The sequence below is a fragment of the Periplaneta americana genome, chromosome 16, assembly GCF_040183065.1.
Source record: "Periplaneta americana isolate PAMFEO1 chromosome 16, P.americana_PAMFEO1_priV1, whole genome shotgun sequence".
In the NCBI taxonomy this organism is placed as follows: domain Eukaryota; kingdom Metazoa; phylum Arthropoda; class Insecta; order Blattodea; family Blattidae; genus Periplaneta; species Periplaneta americana.
In genome coordinates, this window is record NC_091132.1 from 1,526,391 (window position 1) to 1,548,075 (window position 21,685).

A 21,685-nucleotide genomic window follows, 5' to 3' on the forward strand; every position below is an offset into this window, starting at 1 on the left:
TCGAATGTTACAATAAAAACAATTAATATTTTTGTGAACTAGTTGGATGTCATGAGATTTCCATACCTTTCACATGGACACTATGAGAATGAATTTCGTTTTGCTTAAAGCAGAGACCTGAGTTTTACACTTTTTGTTAATAAGGTGTGAAGTGAGTTCACAAATCTTGTAACATCCGTGACGGAACCTTTCCTTAATTTTCTGCAATAATAATAAATTTCATTCAACAAATTTTTCTGTAAAATGATACTGATATTCTAAATTGATTGTAATAATAAAAGTTGACAAAAGTCATTTCATTTTCATTATACTGTAACAGAGTTTGAAAATAGTAAAAATGTAACATCCGTGACAACTGGAATGACTGATAATGACAGTGGCCATACCATGTCTAGAGATGGCCGATATTTCAAATACCGATATTTTGTCACAGGTATTTTTTTGTCACAGATAAACCTGTGACTGATGACGCGAAATATCTGTTATAAAATATCGCTATCGAAATCTGCTCCGTATTCAGTACTCTGTGACTGATATTTTCTCCTCTACGTCGTGGGTTTGCGCGTGCGCATGATACAATAACAGCAATCTGGCGGTAGTTTCTCCATCTTATTATAAATGATGTAGTTATTACACGATTTAAATAACAACACCATTGGTTACCAGTACTTTATCTTGTGTAAAATCCTGTCTGAACAACTGTTTTGTTTTGTGATTATTTTCCAATGTTTTTCCGAATACTTATGTTTCATTAATTTTTATTCTATGACTCAATATTATAATGTTAATGCACGACTTAAAATAATTTATTCATTATATTATATGCAATAAAAAGGATCAATTTTTAAAACGATTAGGATAATTATATAACCTCAATTTCTCCATACCCAACTACATTTAAAAATGACCAACTGGTTCAATATCTACTCGTATAATATAACCTCTTGGTACATGAAGTTAACTTTTGACATGTTACTGTTCAGTTAGCTAAGTATTTATTTGTTAATGGTACATGTACATAATTTCTTTGTTGGATTTTCCCATATAAATCACTGATGAGTGGTGTGTATAGAGAAATCGTATTCATATTTCACTGCTCTTGAATATTTCCTGCTAATTTTTATCGGTGTGACAAAATATCGGTGTAATTCATGCTACGTATCGATATAAAATATCGGTGTGACAAAATCACAGATAAAAGTCACAGATATTTAATTGTCACAGTCACAGTTGTCACAGATACTTGAAAATATCGTTTAAGCTCATCTCTACTGATAATGACAGTGGCCATGCCATGTCCCTCTCTGTGTACACACGAATGCCGCTAATCACCATGATGACACATCTGTGTGTGATCGTGCGTCGCTTCGACCTTCGGGCTTCCTGCCTGCCCAGCTGACGGACTTTGTGACGGGAACGTCCTCACAGACGGCTGAGAAGTCTCCACTGCAGCGCATCGCCGAGTCGTGTTCACGTAAGTCGAATTATTACATTCAAAGCATGGACTTGACTGAGCCTCGTGTAGGTGTTTCCCACGTCGAACATTGCGGTATCCACTCTGACAACTTGTTTTCAAAATCCTCTCACACACTGCTGCCTTGAAGCATTCGTTTTATTAAATGTTTCGTTCCTGTCTTTTGAAAGTCCCCTATAAAGCACATATGTATGCACGTTTGTCGTTGGCGCATTACTGAGAACACTATGATTTTCGACGTTGCAATCCATACACGAAAATCGTCAGGCACTGTGATTTCTTTTCGTCCATTGCCGTACGGTGTTTCCCGTATCATAAAAATATTGAGATTCACTTTAAGTTGCTTTTTTTTTTTGGCAATTGCTTTACCGTACTAACATCAGAGATCTTGAAATTATTGCAACGTTGGTGTTGCACTTGACGACAGACGATGCACTCGTAGGCTACTTATTCTACAATTAAAAAATAGTACATTATGCAACGAGCCTATAATGGTAGTAATTAAGACGCGAGTATGTTTGTTTATGAAACGAGCGCAAGCGAGTTTCATAATTTTCATACGAGCGTATTAATTACCATTATAGGCAAATTTCATACGACTTTTTATGCTCGACCATATTTCTAACTTGAAATTATTAGAATAACTCTTCTCGGGTTCTCAGCCAGGTGAGTTGGAGATTAGCTTCCAAGCTTTCGACGGCTAGCTCTGCCATCTTCTTCAGGGACGAAGAAGATGGCAGAGCTAGCCGTCGAAAGCTTGGAAGCTAATCTCCAACTCACCTGGCTGAGAACCCGAGAAGAGTTATTCTACATCAAACGCCGGGAAAGCCTCAAGTCATACATTGAAATTATTAATAAGTATTCATGTTATGGTTATGTAAGTGAGGAGGGGAAATGACCTTCTAAATAGTGAGATGTGCGCAGACGCGAAAGTATTGATTTTTTCCGAGGAACGAATGTCATTGACCTTGATATAATTTTTTTTTAAATTTTAGTTGGTTATTTAACGACGCTGTATCAACTACTAGGTTATTTAGCGTCGATGAGATTGGTGATCGCGTGATGGTATTTGGCGAGATGAGGCCGAGGATTCGCCATAGATTACCTGGCATTCACATTACGGTTGAGGAAAATCTCGGAAAAAACCCAACCAGGTAATCAGCCCAAGCGGGGATTGAACCCGCGCCCGAACGCAACTTCAGACCGACAGGCAAGCGCCTTAACCGACTGAGCCACGTCGGTGGCTCCTTGATATAATCTAGAGAGTAAAATAAACATTAATTTTATATAACCTTGAAATTGATTTAGACATTGAAAAACGAGATGACGAATTGAATTTATTTGAATATTATTTACAATTAACCCTAGTAACAGAACATAATCTTCTGCGACAGTATTGGATTTCCAGCCTCCGTGACTTTTCGCTAGTTGTCTTTCGATTGCATATCCGAGAATAATCGATACTTGTGGTTTTATAATGGTACAATGGTGATTTCTCATTGGCTGAACAACTGAACTATAATGAATAGGTGTACTTTAATGAGGTGCATTAAAGGGCTACTACCAGGTGTATAATTACCACATTTCGGCATGGTCGAGCATAAACATTTTTATAATATAAAAAACAGAATCAAATTCATTTCATTAAAATTTCAGCAATAAGTTAATTGAAATTAATTCCTGCAGAATTGATAAAGGCTACTTCCATCAGCTCATTTATGCAATAGCACACGTTTACTGTACTTAATTGTAATACTTAACGCTAATTTAAAGAAAGTAGTAGAAATCACTGAAACAAAGTAAAACAGGCTGTCGTTAACATAACAGAAGAAGACTAATACTCAGCCTATTTCTAAGGTATCTACGTCACTTCACTTCATCCGCACAAATCTACATCAGTCCTGCTTCTCCTCTTGGATTCGATCAAGAATTTTACACTGGGGTAAAATACCCGTAATATTTCTATGTAGGCCTATTATAGTCTATATAGCTGGTTTTTAACAACGCTGTATCAACTAGGCCTACTACGTTGTTTAGCGACTTTGTGATGGCAGGGTGGAATGCCAGATATTCGGCTTACAGATGGGAGAAAGCACAGCCAGATATCAGCCAAAGCCCTATTGAACCCACACTCTTGTGTTGTAACTTTTGTAATAATAATCAGCACGTCAACGTGGGTATAGAACTTTCCACTTTCCTGCTACACTATCAGGCTCATGAAGTTTGGAAATTTTATCCTTTGAAAACTTCCCAGAAGGTCAACGATAGGTCACTTTTTCAGCTAAGTAGTAGTAGTAGTAGTAGTAGTAGTAGTAGTAGTAGTAGTAGTAGTAGTAGTAGTAGTGGTGGTAGTGGTAGTGGTGGTGGTGGTGGTGGTGGTACAAAAAGAGAGGAAAAAATATACAAGTACAGAGAATGTCAGAACAGGTATCTACAAATAAAAATGTAGACTACTGGTACATTAATGTTTGCTTCTTACATAATATGATTTTTATATTATCTATTCTTCTTATAACAATAATGATGCTGTTTACTTTGATTCGTTATAACTCCGTTACGACTTACTGTTTGTTTTGTGCTGTCGAATATTCCTTGATAGAAATATAAATAAAGTTCAATTACAGAGTTGCTTAGTATTCTGTTATTTAATGATTAGTAAGTAAACATGTAAATTGTGAGTAAGCAAGTGATTTTTTTCTCATATCTATACAAAGACAAAACAATAAAAAATTATAAACTTTTACGAAAAAGTTAAAATTGTCAGTTTACTGCACTCCACTCTACTCAGTGCGATGCTTACTAAGTTTACTTTAGAATGCTATTAATTTCTGACAGTCTCTAATGTTACTGAACAGGATATTCCACAAGCGCGATAGAAGATGAATTGTGCTGGCATGCCGCTATTAGAAGTTATAATTAATGTCCATCATTTTATCCCAATTGAGTAACCTATGATGTCACTTCTTGACATGAAATGGATGTAATTATGAGAAGAATGTTATATAAGTAATCTAATCACAGAAGAGAGCGGACTCATTCCTAGTTGTGTCACAACTTGCCACTGCATTCCTCGTCACTGTGCCATTGTATGTGAGGTTCGTGGGTTTAAACCTGGCCGGGAGGAGATTGATTTTGCAGGCCGATCAAATTCTTAGCACGGCTTCCTCCGGGAGGAAAGTAAAGCTGGGAGACACGTGCCACGAGATTTACGACTTTAAAAAGCCTGCGACTGCTAAAGACCGCCAGGCAAAGTTTGCCGGCTGTCTATCCAATAACAATTTATAAACATTTACGAAAAAGCTAAAATTGTCAGTTTACTGCACTGCACTCTACTCAGTACGATGCTTACTGAGTTTACTTTAGAATGCTGTTCATTTCAGACAGTCTGTAATGTTACTGGACAGGGTATTCCACAAGCGATGTTGCGTGCGTCCGTTATATTTGCAATATTCGTAAGTATGATCATGTTTCCCCGTCTTTCCAAACTCTGTCTTGGCTGAGGCTAAGCGATCGACGAGCCCTGCGTTCTCTTGTTCTCTTATTTCAAATTCTGCGCACCGCTACCCCAATCTATTTGGCTTCTCGTTTTCAAAATTTATCCGCATATCATCAGCCAAGTACAAGATCTCATCATAACAATTTACTCATTATACCCTACCACAAGACATCTTATACAGTTTCAGTTGCTAGAAATTGGAACTCGCTACCGAGTGATGTAAGGGGTTGTTGGACAATAACTTCATTTAGGTCAAAATTACATAAATTCCTACTTAACAAATTAATTGCTGATTAATATTTATTACATATAATGAAACTAACATCTGTCCATTCTTATTATTACCATTAATTTCTCTAAATAGATTTACAGAACCTCTAATGGTAATTACATTAATATTCTCATTATAGTAATATATTTTATATTTATATATTTTTTTTCTCCCTGTAACATAGTTCTAGTAAGCTTATGTTAAATTAATTTTCATCATTTTACTAGCTATCTCAAATTAATTATAATTGATTGAATTAAATTAGCTCATAAATTAAGTTACTACTTTACCTTATAGGTTTATCTAAATTTAAATAAATATGTAGTCTACTAGTCGTTAAAACTTAACTGAAGAATATTGCTAGAGAACCTTTTAAGTGTAGTGTAAATATTCGTAATTTAAATATGTATTGTATTGATTAAGGCTGGTTGAGTGAAAGAGAATGCCTTATGGCCTTAACTCTGCCAACGAAAATAAAACATTATTATTATTATTATTATTATTATTATTATTATTATTATCAGGGAAAGGATTTATATGTAAATACATATTTACTTATAAAGCTAATATAATTTATATTTTGCATTATCTTTATGTTTCACAATGTGTAGGGTTGAAAAATCCTACTTTTATTTTCCATATTTTTCCATATTTTAGAGTTTAGTACATATTTTCGTTAATTTCCATATATTTTCCATATTTCATATAAAACAGTCCATATTATATTAGGTTTAACAATAAAACAAAACAAAATTCCATTAACTTTTAAAAATACATTTCAACAATAGAGATTTAAACACATGTTCAGTAATCCCTTTAACATCAGAGTTATTTGAAAATTAGCAGTCCTATCAACAATGGGAAAGTAAGTTACAAAACTGTATTAATTTAATTAAAAATTTTTAACAGACTTCAGTTGTGCAGCTCAACAGTTAAATGCCAGTCAGAGTACACATAGGTTCAGTTTTGTAAATCATACTATAAAGACGGTAAATATGCCAAAAGTACGTCATTCAGTCAATTTAAAATCAAAACTAACAAGTTACATTTCAGAATTTAAAGAAGATGGTTTATCAACTGACAATAAAATATTATTTTGTAATTTGTGTCAGTGTGCAGTATCATCTACACAAAAGTTCCTGGTGCAACAACACATTACAACTAGTAAACATCAGGCCAACAAACAACTAAATTCCAAGCAGAGACAATTGTTTTTAACACAACCAACAACATCGAATGTAAGATCTGAGTTTAACATCGACCTGTGCCGTTCTCTCATCTCTGCTGATATTCCTCTCTACAAACTAAAGAATAAGGTCTTCAGGGAATTCCTTGAAAAATATACTCAACATACAATCCCGGATGAGTCAACACTTAGGAAGACGTATGCTCCATCCATCTACGATGAGACAATACAGAAGATAAGAGATGAAATTAAAGATAGTTCAATTTGGGTTTCCATTGATGAGACTCCCGACAAAGAAGGTAGACTTGTTGGTAATGTAGTTATCGGTTTGTTAAGTGAACAATATTCTGAACGAATTCTTTTACATTGTGATGTTCTAGAAAAGTGCAATAACAAAACTATAGTTAAACTGTTCAACGAAGCTATGGGTATCCTGTGGCCAAAGGGTATTATGTACGATAATGTGTTATTCTTTATTAGCGATGCTGCCCCTTATATGGTCAAAGCTGGACAAGCATTATCTGTTATATATCCTAAATTGACTCATTTTACTTGTGTGGCGCATGCATTTCATCGTGTGGCAGAAGTGGTCAGAGACAATTTCCCTAAAGTAGATTTGTTGATTTCATCAGTGAAAAAAGTATTTCTCAAAGCTCCCAGTAGAGTTAACGTGTTGAAAGAAATGTACCCTGAAATTCCATTGCCACCAAAGCCAATTTTAACTAGATGGGGTACATGGCTAGAAGCAGTTGAATATTATGCCGAACATATAGACTCTATTAACAATGTTCTCCTTGCATTGGACTCTGAAGATGCAGTCTCAATTGATACTGCGAAAACAGTTACCTGTGACATAAGTGTGAAGAATGACTTAGCTCACATTCAGCATACATTTTCATGCATCATAAAAACGCTCAAAAGTCTCCAAAATAGGCACCTTTCACTATCTGAAAGTTTTGAAATTATAAATAGTACTGTGGAACAACTGAATCGTGGTAGAGGTAAAGTTGCAGATGCAGTAAGAGCTAAGGTGGACACTGTACTTTCAAAAAACCCTGGATATGAAGAACTACAAAAGGTTGTTGCTGTGATGAGTGGTGAATCAACAGTGAAGATTAACTTGGACTTATCCCCAGCAGACATTGTGAAATTGAATTATGTACCAGTTACTTCTTGTGACGTCGAACGCTCTTTTAGTCAGTATAAATCTATCCTCAGAGACAATAGAAGAAGATTCACTTTTCAGCACTTGAAAGAAATGTTTGTAACCTATTGTTATGGTAACAGACAATAAAAATTGTGTTTTGTTGAAACTACATTGGAAGATAAGGTACGTCCATTATATTTTTTGTTTAGTTTGATTAAAATGTACCAATATTTAACGTACATAGTCATTTTTTTATAATTTTAAGTCCATATTTAATTCCATATTTTGGTAAAAATCCATATTTAATTCCATATTTTGGTAAAAATAACTACATATATATTTACATATTTCATATATTTTTAGTCCATATAAATCCGTTCCCTGATTATTATTATTATCCACCAAATTGAATTTCGATGCTGGACAACATCTGCGGTTAAGGGCGACGTTCAACTACTACCATCCATTAAATGGGCTTCTATCTCACGTCAGTAATTTGTTAACGAAGGTAATGCACTCAGATTATGATTGTCTTTGTATTTCTACTTTCTTACATACCAATTTTTGTAAATGGCTAAATATCATTGGGAATAGGGGTGTGCTGGGAAGGGTTCGCGCGAGCCGCTTCTTAAATTTCTGTGTTTCGATCCTGTTCTGTTATGTACCGCGCAAGGAAAAACTAGATTCAATAAAAGTGATTTAAAAATTTAACCATCTCTTATTCTGCATTCCTCTGCTGCAGCGGTCGTCAGCACAGAACACCCTGGGGCTACCGTCTCTTATCCGCAGAGAACACACTGCACTGTGGTGCACTCTAGCGGGTATGCTTCCACCGTGTATAGTTCATACTACAGAACGTCCATATGATAAAACGTCCATAAGATCAAAATGTCCATATTGTCAAAATGTCCATACGGTGAAAATGTCCATGTACTAAATGTCCATACGACAGAAAGGCCATATGATAAAACGTCCGTTAGGTCAAAATGTCCATAGTGTCAAACGTCCATAATTTCCAAGTTCAAAGGAAAATTCTGCTTGAATAGAACACAATAAATTTTATTCCATAACTCGTACAAATAAGTTATTAATTATCGGGAACCGGAGCTCCACTTTTAAGATGGTAACTAATACTTTTAAGATTTAAGAGAATTTCTCCATTTTCTTTGTACCTGTTGTAGTTTGTCACAATCTGGAGAACTTGTCTTTGATTCGTCAAATACGTTTCATTCCCGGCTCTTTAATTTGTGTATGCCTCACTCTTGCTTGCAATATTTGTGTCCAAATTCCATTTTCTTCGCGTTTTAGGCTCTGTATAAGTCGCCAAGTGGATGGATGTACAGCCATCACGCGTTGAAGAAGATTATGCCAGTCTTCTACCGCGTTGTTTGTGTGCTGCATGCCTTCCAGGCTTGGTAGGTTCATGTTCCTGTATCGCCAATATATTTTTGTCCTATCTCTATTAAAGTCCTATGATTTTGGTACAGGTATGCACGAAAAGAAAGAAGTGGCTTACCCTTCTGTGATGGCACTAACTGAGGATTTCGTTCCTTCTTTAAAAAATTCAGTTCTGATTAGTTCTGCATTTGAAAATTTTTACATAGGTTACTATAACTACCATGAACAATGGATATAGTGTACTTTATAGAGCTTCGGACATTATGACTCTGGACATCAGAGTGAAGTGGACATTATAAAACTGTGGACATTTTGACTCTGGACGATTTAACATGGACATTTACAACATGGACATTATTCCATGGACATTTTGAAGTATGGACATTATAATCCTGGACTTTATGTCTGATAACCTCTCTACCTCTTCCTTCTGCACGACGGGGCACACGGGACGGCTCCGCTTACGCTTTGCCCATTTCAGCGAGTGCTGACGACCACTGCTCTACAGTATAGTGGTTACTGTAATTGATTTTTCCACTGCTTGTTTCTATAGGCCAATTACTAATTCCGAGATTTCGTGGAGGACGACTAATAAGAAAGAATAACGACTAATTGCCATTAACTCTAACCAAATCCAACAAAGTCGTGAGTTCTATCACCATCAGCATAGCAGAAGCTGAAAAAGGCTTTAGTGTGATGAACGACTTTGTCACTTGTGAAAGAAGTAACCTTACAATATCCCACTTGACCAGTTTAATGACGATTACAATTACCGACAAACCTTTGAAAGAATGTGACGCGGTTGAGACAATACCGCCTGGCTACTGAATAGTTCCGCAGCTGAGCTGAACTCATTATTATTATTATTATTATTATTATTATTATTATTATTATTATTGTTGTTGTAAAGCAGTCATTCTTCCACTTTGTCCTCTTCCGTATCCCTCCACTTTTTACGAGCCCTTTGTTAAATTATTGCCAGCTCACCCCTCACTGGAAACGATTGCAAAATATCATTAGCTGTTAATACTTGTGGAAAACTTACTACTTACACATTCATAAACAGAATAATTTATAAGTAGAATGACATGTGGTCTATTTTTTAACACGAAAATATTATTGTGAATATTGCAGATATGAAAGTTCATCTTTTTCTTTAGATCTGAGTTCGTATTTTAATGAAAAAAGCGCAAACAATAATACCATTCGTAAATCCGTAGAGAAATGCATATTTTTCTACAATGATAAATTAGGTTGTCTCATGTGTTGAGTTTCGTCATTGTCTTGTTTCTGTAAGCTTCTCCATTTTCTTACAGGAGAAACATCTGAATAATGCAAACTGGATATCGGTAACTTGAAGAAAGCATGTAATTACCTAATATGATAATACAAAATTAAATCGGCAATTAATACAACTTTTAAAGAAATAAATGTAGAACAGCACAAATAAATGAACTCAATATGCCTACATTCAAGTCATTCAAAAAGCCAGTCTCATCCATCCATCCATCAGAATTATACTTTAGACTAGGTCGTCGTCATGTCAAGTTTAAAAGATCGAAACAATCTTGGAATGTGAGCTGTATAGATCGACAGGAATAATACAAGTTCACCCTCTTGCGACTGATTCACAGCTTCGCGCGTCCTGCGCTGTACAGTAGCAGCCAGCTGATTGCAGCGCGGACGGCCGGCCGGCTTCCTGTCTCGATCAGCAGCGGCTGAGTGGCGGACGGAGCAGCTCGGCGCGCGATCCGCAAGGTAAGCTGGCTACACACCGTACCAGTTATACGCTATTTTATTTCAAGGAGTGCAGTTCGGTGGCTTATTTGAACACCGAACTGCATTCCTTGAAATAAAATAACGTATATTACGAACTTGTTATTCTCTCCATCCTGCCCAATTCTAAACGCGAGCTGACAAGTTTGCAGCGGTTCCATCTCTCATAGTTTTCTTTTTATAATTAATAACGACTCTAAGATGCTGATGTCAACTGTAATGAGTAAGGACGCGATGATTATTGTCATATGTGGTAGTAGTTGTAGTGATAATGACAATAATAGTGATAGTAACGGTTGTAGTGGCTGTGGCAACAATAGTGATAGTAGTGGTTGTAGTGGCAGTGGCAACAATAGTGATTGTAGTGGTTGTAGTGGCAACAATAGTGATAGTAGCGGTTGTAGTGGCAGTGGCAACAATAGTGATAGTAGCGGTTGTAGTGGCAGTGGCAACAATAGTGATAGCGGTTGTAGTGGCAGTGGCAACAATAGTGATAGTAGCGGTTATAGTGGCAGTGGCAACAATAGTGATAGTAGCGGTTGTATTGGCAGTGGCAACAATAGTGATAGTAGTGGTTGTAGTGGCAGTGGCAACAATAGTGATTGTAGTGGTTGTAGTGGCAACAATAGTGATAGTAGCGGTTGTAGTGGCAGTGGCAACAATAGTGATAGTAGCGGTTGTAGTGGCAGTGGCAACAATAGTGATAGTAGCGGTTATAGTGGCAGTGGCAACAATAGTGATAGTAGCGGTTGTATTGGCAGTGGCAACAACAGTGATAGTAGTGGTTGTAGTGGCAGTGGCAACAATAGTGATTGTAGTGGCAGTGGCAACAATAGTGATAGTAGCGGTTGTAGTGGCAGTGGCAACAATAGTGATAGTAGTGGTTGTAGTGGCAATGGCAACAATAGTGATAGTAGTGGTTGTAGTGGCAGTGGCAACAATAGTGATTGTAGTGGCAACAATAGTGATAGTAGCGGTTGTAGTGGCAGTGGCAACAATAGTGATAGTGGTTGTAGTGGCAGTGGCAACAATAGTGATAGTAGCGGTTGTAGTGGCAGTGGCAACAATAGTGATAGTAGTGGTTGTAGTGTCAGTGGCAACAATAGTGATAGTAGCGGTTGTAGTGTCAGTGGCAACAATAGTGATAGTAGCGGTTGTAGTGGCAGTGGCAACAATAGTGATAGTAGCGGTTGTAGTGGCAGTGGCAACAATAGTGATAGTAGCGGTTGTAGTGGCAGTGGCAACAATAGTGATAGTAGTGGTTGTAGTGGCAGTGGCAACAATAGTGATAGTAGTGGTTGTATTGGCAGTGGCAACAATAGTGATAGTAGTAGTTGTAGTGGCAGTGGCAACAATAGTGATTGTAGTGGTTGTAGTGGCAGTGGCAACAATAGTGATAGTAGCGGTTGTAGTATCAGTGGCAACAATAGTGATAGTAGCAGTTGTAGTGGCAGTGGCAACAATAGTGATAGTAGTGGTTGTAGTGGCAGTGGCAATAATAGTGATAGTAGTAGTTGTAGTGGTAGTGGCAACAATAGTGATTGTAGTAGCAGTGGCAACAATAGTGATAGTAGTAGTTGTAGTGGCAGTGGCAACAATAGTGATAGTAGTGGTTGTAGTGGCAGTGGCAACAATAGTAATAGTAGTGGTTGTAGTGGCAGTGGCAACAATAGTGATAGTAGTAGTTGTAGTGGTAGTGGCAACAATAGTGATTGTAGTAGCCGTGGCAACAATAGTGATAGTAGTAGTTGTAGTGGCAGTGGCAACAATAGTGATAGTAGTGGTTGTAGTGGCAGTGGCAACAATAGTGATAGTAGTGGTTGTAGTGGCAGTGGCAACAATAGTGATAGTAGTAGTTGTAGTGGCAGTGGCAACAATAGTGATTGTAGTGGCAGTGGCAACAATAGTGATTGTAGTGGTTGTAGTCCTAATGGTTGTTCTAGCAGAAATAAAGCCTTTTTTTCAAGCTTTCTGCCTTTCCGGCTTACTCCCCGCTGGCTGTTTTCAGAGTAAATGTCTCCCAATATAATCATTGTACAATCTGTTGGCTTTAGTCCATACGGTACATTAGCAATTCCTCTTTACCTGAGCATCTCTAAAATTGAAGTTTCGATTGGAAAGGAAGAAAATGCATTAGAAGAACCACTGTTTAGCCGTTATACTCGTAATTCAATTTCCTATCACCCAAATGTTCCTTTCAAAATTCAAATTCCTTTCAATTCTGTTTTTTAATGACTCTATACCAAATGCATAATTATCTTGCGGATGTTTAAATTGCGATATCGAGATTGGAGTGACTGGATGAAGGATGCGCGTTAGACCCCAACTTGTAACTTCAAATCTGCTTTACTTCATCACTCAATTTCTTAGCATCTACTATGTGAAGAAACATGCCTTTTTGGTCAGATTTTCCGAGAATATATTTTCCTTAATCTTAACATGAGCTTTTATAATTTTACTGAAATTATGAGAGACAATTAAATAGGCCTACTGGCTATGGAAGATGTAGATTAATTCTGTTCATAAAATTTTGTTTTAAAGTAAGAGAGTGTAAGTGAAAATCCCTGTGTTAAAGCTGAGAGACTGACCAAGGTCATGTGTTAAAAACTGCATCATCCCATATTTGATAACAGCTGAGGAAAAGAGTACGATGTAATATTACAGCGATAAGGCATCCCAATCCCCTAAGTTAGAAATCTGAAGGGGAAAACTGCCTAGTTTGAATCACGGAACAATAAGATTTTTCCATAGTCGAATTAATCTAATTGAAACGTATTAGCTCTTCTTAATGGAATTCTCACATTAACATCACTTACGAAAGTTCTCATATTACGTTGCAAACACCCAGCAGGAGTCTGTTACAACATGCAACTGCAACTTCTGCTTCTTCTCCTTTCAGAACAATAATGTGTTGTGTGCTGGTACAGTAGCTCAACGATCTCCTTCAATACCTAATTAGCTAAATGCATCGACCTCTGATATTTCGCTGATTTCCATATTATTTATGGCTAGGAAAATAAAACAAATTCAGACAGGACAGACTAAATTTTATACGAAACTAACTTTTCCATTTTTCTATTTTCGTAACGGTTAAAGAAACTTATGTTAAATTTTAGAAATCAATTGGGATAGACATCTGCGAGCTCTAACATTCTAACTGAAGGAATTTTCAAGGACACAACTATGTAAACAATAAAATAAATATATTTCAGAAGATTAATTAGTAACTGTTTTGCTATACTTTCGTACTCGCTTGGATACGTCAGCTTCGTAAACCATGTGATATATATCTTCATGCTTTAAAAAGTTTTGTATTGGATATATCATAACAATTAACTGATATAATGATCATACAGTTCCATTTACAAGGCATATTTTACTCTGGGAAAAGAATCGTTTAGAATTGAGGCACTTAGAAGCAAAGTAATATAAGTGACATTTTTAAAAAAGTGAGATAAATATATATTCTAAATCTTTAACGTCACTTCTGTTCAGAGAAAAAGTAATGTAAGTGCAGTTCCAGTCAGTGCTGCTCCATGTTGGCCTTACACTTGTATTACAATGCATTCAGAGTTTTGACTGAGAGGCAAACTAATACAAGTGCGTTGTTTACATATAGTTGTTGCGTTTCTTCTGTGTATGACTAATTCATTTGCCATAATGGAGAGAGGTAATAGATTACACATTCGAAACATCTTCGTGGAAAGGCTGCACACATTGAGCTGGACCAACTATACAGTGATCCAATAAGGATAACTTTTGCTACGTGCAGCAACTTCCAATAGCTAATGAAATTCATCCCACTCATACACCACTCTTTCCTTGATGACCTGAAGCATCAGGATGGACCTATAATAAGGACTGTAGGACGTGGGAAAGTGCGTGGAAGAGGAAGTTGAAGGAATATTCGCGGTAGGAACACTACAGATGCACTTCATGACAGAAACATAGATGTTTCAGCAGAGAGAGATGTGACTTCATTAGATGAGGCTAGTGACGTAATGAACAGCGACTAAGGCTGAATTTCATTTAACATTTGAAATTTTCTTAGCTGTCTTCTTTCGGATTACCAAAAACCACATCAACTGTTGCCCTATAATTTGAATATAATATGCAACCAATCAGACACTATGTATTAAAAAAGGATCTAAAAATACATTTAAAATTTCAAGCCTCATCCAGATCTCAGATGTTCTTCAAACTGTCAGATAATATCCTATATAATTTCTACAAAATAAACAAAGAAGAAACACCAGTCTATATCACAGACACACTCATTGCTAAAGCTCCAGTTGTAAATGAAATTCCTCCATGAAAATGGTAATTCCAGAACATAGCATACAAATTCCACGAAATCATTTAAAAAATGATCCTCCATACATTCTTAAGGTCGAGCTGGTTGGCGAGATGGTATAGCGCTGGCCTTCTATGCCCAAGGTTGCGGGTTCGATCCCGGGCCAGGTCGATGGCATTTAAGTGTGCTTAAATGCGACAGGCTCATGTCAATAGATTTACTGGCATGTAAAAGAACTCCTGCGGGACAAAATTCCGGCATATCCGGCGACGCTGATATAACCTCTGCAGTTGCGAGCGTCGTTAAATAAAACATAGAAAATAGAAATACACTCTTAAGTTAGATGCCATGCAACTACTCTGCAGCACATATAAGGATTACCTTCAAATTTATACAGATGAATCTCTAAACCCTGATGATGAAAATCAGGAGCAGGGTATTATATTCCAAAATACCAAGAAAATTACTTCATATCATGTTCAGCCTCCTCCAGTCTTGACACTGAATTGCTAGCTATTGATGCTGCTCTTGAGTGTGTTACTCAAATTTCTGAAAGATCTATTTCATACTTACCGACTCCAAGGGGGCTATATTTAATGTAATCATATATGTACCACACCTATACGCATAAAGAATTATTCCAATTCAGAAACAAATAAGTGAACTAGAAAATAAAATTTCAATGGATACCTAGTCATTGTGGTATACCTGGAAACGAGAAAGTCGATAACGTTGCGAAACAGGCAACATATTTGAAACCAAGACCTCTTCAACTGATATCTCTATCCAATGCCTTTACTTCATTTTATAAACTTATGGATCAACAATTGGCTCTCTTCTGACAAAGGAAAAATTTTGCAGTCCGTTAAAAAGAAACCAAATGACCTGGAAATGTACAAAAACTTGCCCAGACATGTTCAAACATTTTAACAAGAGCCAGAACAGGTCACATTGTCACTCAATTGTACCTACACCGATTTCACCTTTCTGATAATCCTACTTGTCTGTGGTGTAATAATCATGATGAAGATCTGGAACACATTCTTCTATACTGTCCATCCATAAACCACAAAAGAAGTAAATTAAAATCGTCAGTATCAGTTGAAGAAGACACAGCCCTGCAGTATAATATTGACTACACCCCAACTTTGGCTACTAGCAACAGGCATCTATAATGAACACCGATCAAAATACCCCTCATTTACTATGAAAAAGAAGAATTGAAAATACTACAGTGGAATATAGTTGACTTTATGTTGTCAACAAACAACTGGATACATTAAGAAGATTGATTGATTGATTCTTTTGGTTATACAGACACATTTTTTGTTATAATATGATAATAAGAAAGCTCAAGTGCTGTTAAGACAGAAATGTTTCAATGTTGTAAGCAATGTCCTTATTCTTGTTTTAAATAATATACAAATACTGAAAACCCTTGCACTTATATTACTTCTCCACAAAAATATTTTCGTGGCAAAATAATACAAGTGATTTTAGGACCCTAGTTTACCTAAACTGTTTAGAATAGATAATTTCTATTTAGAAGTTAAAAAATATAGGTACCAACATATACAACTGTAAATTTACAGCAACATAGTCCTGTAACAGATTTTTTAATTTCCGTTTCAACTTCAAAGTCACTTATCTCAAAACTTACTAAATGTCACTTGTATCACTTTGCTTCTGAGTGCCTCAATTAATACTGAATAAATGGCTATTTTAATTTTTTCTTTCAATAAAAGTGTCCTGATTTTTTATATCTAATGTCTACATTCAACCCACATTAATATGAAAAATGAAAGGACTTCGGCCACCATGCAAATGCTTACGTCATATCCTACTCAGCAGGCCAGTGCCATTGAGAAGTCGCAGGAAAGACGCAAGCAACCCCTAAATGTCATTTGTCTGCTAATTTGACTGCTTTAAACTCTTGACGGGCTGATTAAACTATAGAGTATAGATGAATCCAGCTGCACAGTCGCTCACAGGCCAGCAGGAAATGTTATAAGGAACTGATGTAACAGAGGGCCAAGGGTGAAGGTGAAGACAAACATCAAGATAATGCGGCCTGACAGAAGACTTGGCACTGCCATTTAGCGGGGGGAACTTCCAATAGGCCTACTTCATAATATTATTTAAATGGTACATTTATTGAAGAAACGTTTAATAAACCTTCGGTTGCTTAAAATACGGCAACTAAAATAATATGAATAACAAATTTATCATGTAGCCCTAATATTACATTTAAAGACACTGGAATAGTGCAAATTCATGAAGCCTTTCCATTTTACTTGTTGCGTGATATTTTCTTACATCTACTTTCATATTATCCTGTTTTTCTTCATTATTGTTCAAGAGATTGGAATAAGGTTTCTTTTGCAATTAAATCTCTTTTTATTTATTTCCGACCTTTCTTATCTTCTTCTAAAGTCTGCCAATCCATATTTTTAGTTTTCAATGATTTTGATATGTTTCGAGGTTACTTCTGTTTATGACGACATCGTAATATAACAAATGACCTCCTCACTATAAAGGCCACTGCTTACATTAACAAGGCACATTACGATTTTACTATGATTCCGAAAGCCATGTTGACTTGATTGTGAATTAAATTACTTGACTTTATTTTAAATGCGTATTAGTTTGGTGAAATGTAGATGAATTAAATATGATTTAACTTCCGCATTACACATTACAATTAGTTAATTGTGGATTAGTAACATTTTGGCGAAATCGGCCCTAAGTTTAAAGGCAAACAGATAGCTACTGCAGGGCCAGACGTAAGGACTGTCCAGTTGATATAAACTGTTTGATCTGTTGCAGCATGGCTGACGTTGGCTTACTGGTGCTGCTGACGCTCTCCTGCGGGCTCCTTACAGACGTGAGGGCGGTTCAAAGGGTGAACGTGCCGTCTGATGTCTAGTTGATATAAATGTTTGATCTGTTGCAGCATGGCTGACGTTGGCTTACTGGTGCTGCTGACGCTCTCCTGTTTGCTCCTTACAGACGTGAGGGCGGTTCAAAGGGTGAACGTGCCGTCTGATGTCTAGTTGATATAAATGTTTGATCTGTTGCAGCATGGCTGACGTTGGCTTACTGGTGCTGCTGACGCTCTCCTGCGGGCTCCTTACAGACGTGAGGGCGGTTCAAAGGGTGAACGTGCCGTCTGATGTCTAGTTGATATAAATGTTTGATCTGTTGCAGCATGGCTGACGTTGGCCTACTGGTGCTGCTGACCCTCTGCTGCGGGCTCCTTGCAGACGTGAGGGCGGTTCAAGTGGTGAACGTGCCGTCTGATGTCGAGTTGACTCAGACTTTCCTGGATTCAGAACGGCAGCATTCAGACAACTTCGAGTTGTTCGGAGACACTGACGAGTTGCCTACTCCTGCCTCGGACGCGGAGTTCGACGTGAACTCAATCGTCGCCTCCACGTCGTCTGTGTTGGATGTGTGCGGCACGGTGAACCTCAACAAGATAGTGGACGAGATGCTCGACAGCTTGAGGAAGGACATCGTCAAGCGAGGGAAGGACAAGATAAGCATCCCGAACATACACGAGAATTTCACGAAGAAGGTGGGCATCGTCAAGGTGAAGGGGGTGTTCGACGCCGAGCAGGGCTGGGTCAAGAACCTGTCGACCGTGCACAGGACTGCGGACGTGTTCGCCTCGTCGTACGGCAAGTGGATCTCCGTGTCGTGCGGCTTCGGCCTCGCGCACTTGGAGCTGGGCTACGACGAGTACAAGGCCTCCTTCATGAAGCTGGGCATCCACGGACAGCTGGACGGCCTTATAGCAAAGAATTCGATATTGCTGAATGCCACGGTATCCTGGGAAAACCATACGTGCGTCACGAAGCTGAATGAATTCGTCTTGAACCAGTTTGGAGGACTTAAGCTTAGGGTCACAGGACTGGGGCCTCTGAACTGGCTGTTCTCCAAGATTTCAACTTGGATTCTGCAACACTTCAAGTCCGAAATTAAAATGAAAGTCGAAACTACATTACGGGAAGAAATAGAGGAATTGTTATCTCATTTTGACTGTAGTAAATATTTTCCAAAATTTTGAAGTACGATTTTTTTCCTTATACTTACTTTTATTTATGTAAAGACTTTAATTTCAGTCACATGCCCACCGATTTTCCCTTATATACAAACTAATCGGTTTGTACATGGATAAAATAAAATCGCTGTAAAATGAAAGTTGTTTATATTAAATTTATTGCTCAGTAGTTAGTAAACACACACTAGAAAATGGGAGTTTTGTTCACTTTTATCAGTGAGACCTCATGCAGTACCATAACATAGGGTAATTAACATCTCGGCCATCATTCCTACGATTTCCTCTGTTCTGAGAGTTGTCATGTGTGTGCAGTATTATTCTTCACAAAAGCCTGATGGTGTAAGGATAAGTGAATCTAGGATCCACGCAATTACCTCACCAGGACCACACTGGTCGATATCAATCTTCTCAGACTGTTATTGCTCTATGGACAGCAATGTGTTTCAGTTCCATTTCTTACACTGCAGTATTATTGCCTCCTATTCTACGTTGCATTCTGTAACACCATAGAGCACAAGACGGACGTCGTTCTTCGCTGCTAGGAGCCATTTCTCTAGTCTGTTTCCATCTATGCACGACATTGACGACTATTGCGGTTCATTATTACACTACCGGTACTACAAAATTCATCGGTTTCTTTATTATACACGACGCGGGATTAAAAAGAGAATTCGATATTTTGAGAGCTAGTATAATCCTTCAAAACAAGAACACAAAGTCAAATAAACATGTGTCCTAACTGTTAATTTCACAGACATGAGTACTTGTGCATTAACATATAAGTTAGGAGATGTCCATTCATTGTATCCTATGTCTTAGCGACTCATAACTTGTTACCTTTTGTTTACTACATGACATTGTATATCCAATAAGAAACAAGTAAATATCTCATATTAGAAGATATTCTGTCCTTTCAATATCAATTTCAAAATTCGTGTTTCTTACGGAATTTAGTTTAAGGATCCATGTTTATTATATATATTTTATTGTCTCGATGAATCCTACCACCTCTCAGAATACTGAATGTTTTTTTTAATAGAAATCACGTTGAGTGTCTATGACATTGATGAACAAGAACTCACAACTCCAAAAGTATTAATTTTAGGATTCATGTTTATTAAGCTTTGTTCTCTTGTTTTGAGGTGTTATACCACCTTCTAAAATATTACATGTTTTTTTAACGCCCTGTATAATTTATTCAGCGATTTGATTTTATACCCAAAATATATAACGCCACATTTTGATAAAATGCCATGTTATCTGAAATTGAGAGCTATATTACTATGTTATATTTTAATAAATTTATTTGACAAACTATTATTACACTGATTGATTGCATTGTCTTCAAACGATGTACACGTTCATAATGTGGTCGTCTCCAATGCTGCCTGCACAGTGTGGTAAGATGACTGAGGGATTTGAAATTAATTTCTTTGTAGAATTCTGAGATGAAGTCATGAAGGGCATTAAGAGTCATTTATGTATTTACTAAAACATTTTGTTTTATTTTTAAATACGATCGTACTTTTAGAATTAGGCCTACGAATACTGCAGAATTTTTACGATATTTCTCGTATTGAAAATATAGAATAAATTTATTTTTCAAGGGTTTTGAGTATTGTTTCACTGTTGGCCAACAAATAATACTAAAAAGTAAAGTTTGTTGTTGCTCCGCCATTTTAGTAAATGTAACTACTATCACATTGAAGAGACTACAATTTATTATTATTATTATTATTATTATTATTATTATTATTATTACTTCATACAGTAACAATGTATTACTATTATCATATCATGTGCTGACAATGCGATGAATTCAGTGTAATTTATTTTTTGTCACTTTTTTGAAAAACACGTATTTCAAATAAAATTTCTGCATAAAAATGTTATTTCTTTGAAAACAGTTTTTTCTTTCTCCCTCTTTTGCACAAATATTTTTTTTCCATTGTCACCCAAAGTCCAAATATTGTAACTACATTCTGGTATGTCTAGTGTTACTCGTCGCCGTCTTCTTCTTCTTCTTCTTCTTCTTCTTCTTCTTCTTCTTCTTCTTCAAGGTTTAGGCCTTTCGACCTGTTCAGCCTCCATTAAAATTTATCTCGCCAACGTTTCACTGGTCTTGCTCATGATCTCCTTCCTGATGGATTATAATCCATGGCTGCTCTCGTTATACTTGTTGGCATTCTATTTACATGTTCTTTCCAACTGTGTTGATATTCTTTAATAAGTTGAATTATACTATCTATTTTTAATTCTTTTCTAATATCTTCATTTCTTTTTTTTGTCCAGTAGTGTATAACCCGCAACATATCCAAGAAACTTCATCTCACCTGCTTCAATTCTTCTTTCTTCGTTTTTCTTTAGAACCCAAGATTCGCAGCCGTATATAAGGGACGGAATTGCCATTACTTTGTAATATTTGATTAATGCTTCCCTTCTCACTTTCTTCCCAGTGTTCTACGTATTGTTCCACAGAAATAGTAAATTGAATTTATTTAATTTTTCCTCGATTTCACATTTTTTGCCATATGTTATTGAACAACCTAAGCATGTAAAACTGTTGATTTGTTCTATTAT

The 21,685-nt window shown here is 36.7% G+C and overlaps 1 protein-coding gene across 2 annotated transcripts; it reads left to right on the forward strand.

Moving 5' to 3' along the window:
• Positions 1 to 1,323: 1,323 nt before the first annotated feature.
• LOC138716292 (mite allergen Lep d 7-like) lies at positions 1,324 to 20,997 on the forward strand. Of its 2 annotated transcripts, XM_069849225.1 has the most exons (3): positions 1,324 to 1,474; positions 10,607 to 10,730; positions 18,250 to 20,997. In XM_069849225.1, the coding sequence occupies exon 3, from the start codon at positions 18,251 to 18,253 to the stop codon at positions 19,109 to 19,111; it is 861 nt and encodes a 286-aa protein (XP_069705326.1). In that variant the 5' UTR covers positions 1,324 to 1,474; positions 10,607 to 10,730; position 18,250; the 3' UTR covers positions 19,112 to 20,997. The 2 variants fall into 2 exon arrangements, with proteins under 2 accessions (XP_069705326.1, XP_069705327.1); XM_069849226.1 differs by lacking the exon at positions 10,607 to 10,730 and having other exon boundaries at positions 1,366 to 1,474.
• The last annotated feature ends 688 nt before the right edge of the window (positions 20,998 to 21,685 follow it).

Coding starts and splice junctions, on each gene's coding strand:
- LOC138716292 (XM_069849225.1), top strand. CDS start 18,251: ATGGCTGACGTTGGCCTACTGGTGCTGCTGACCCTCTGCTGCGGGCTC.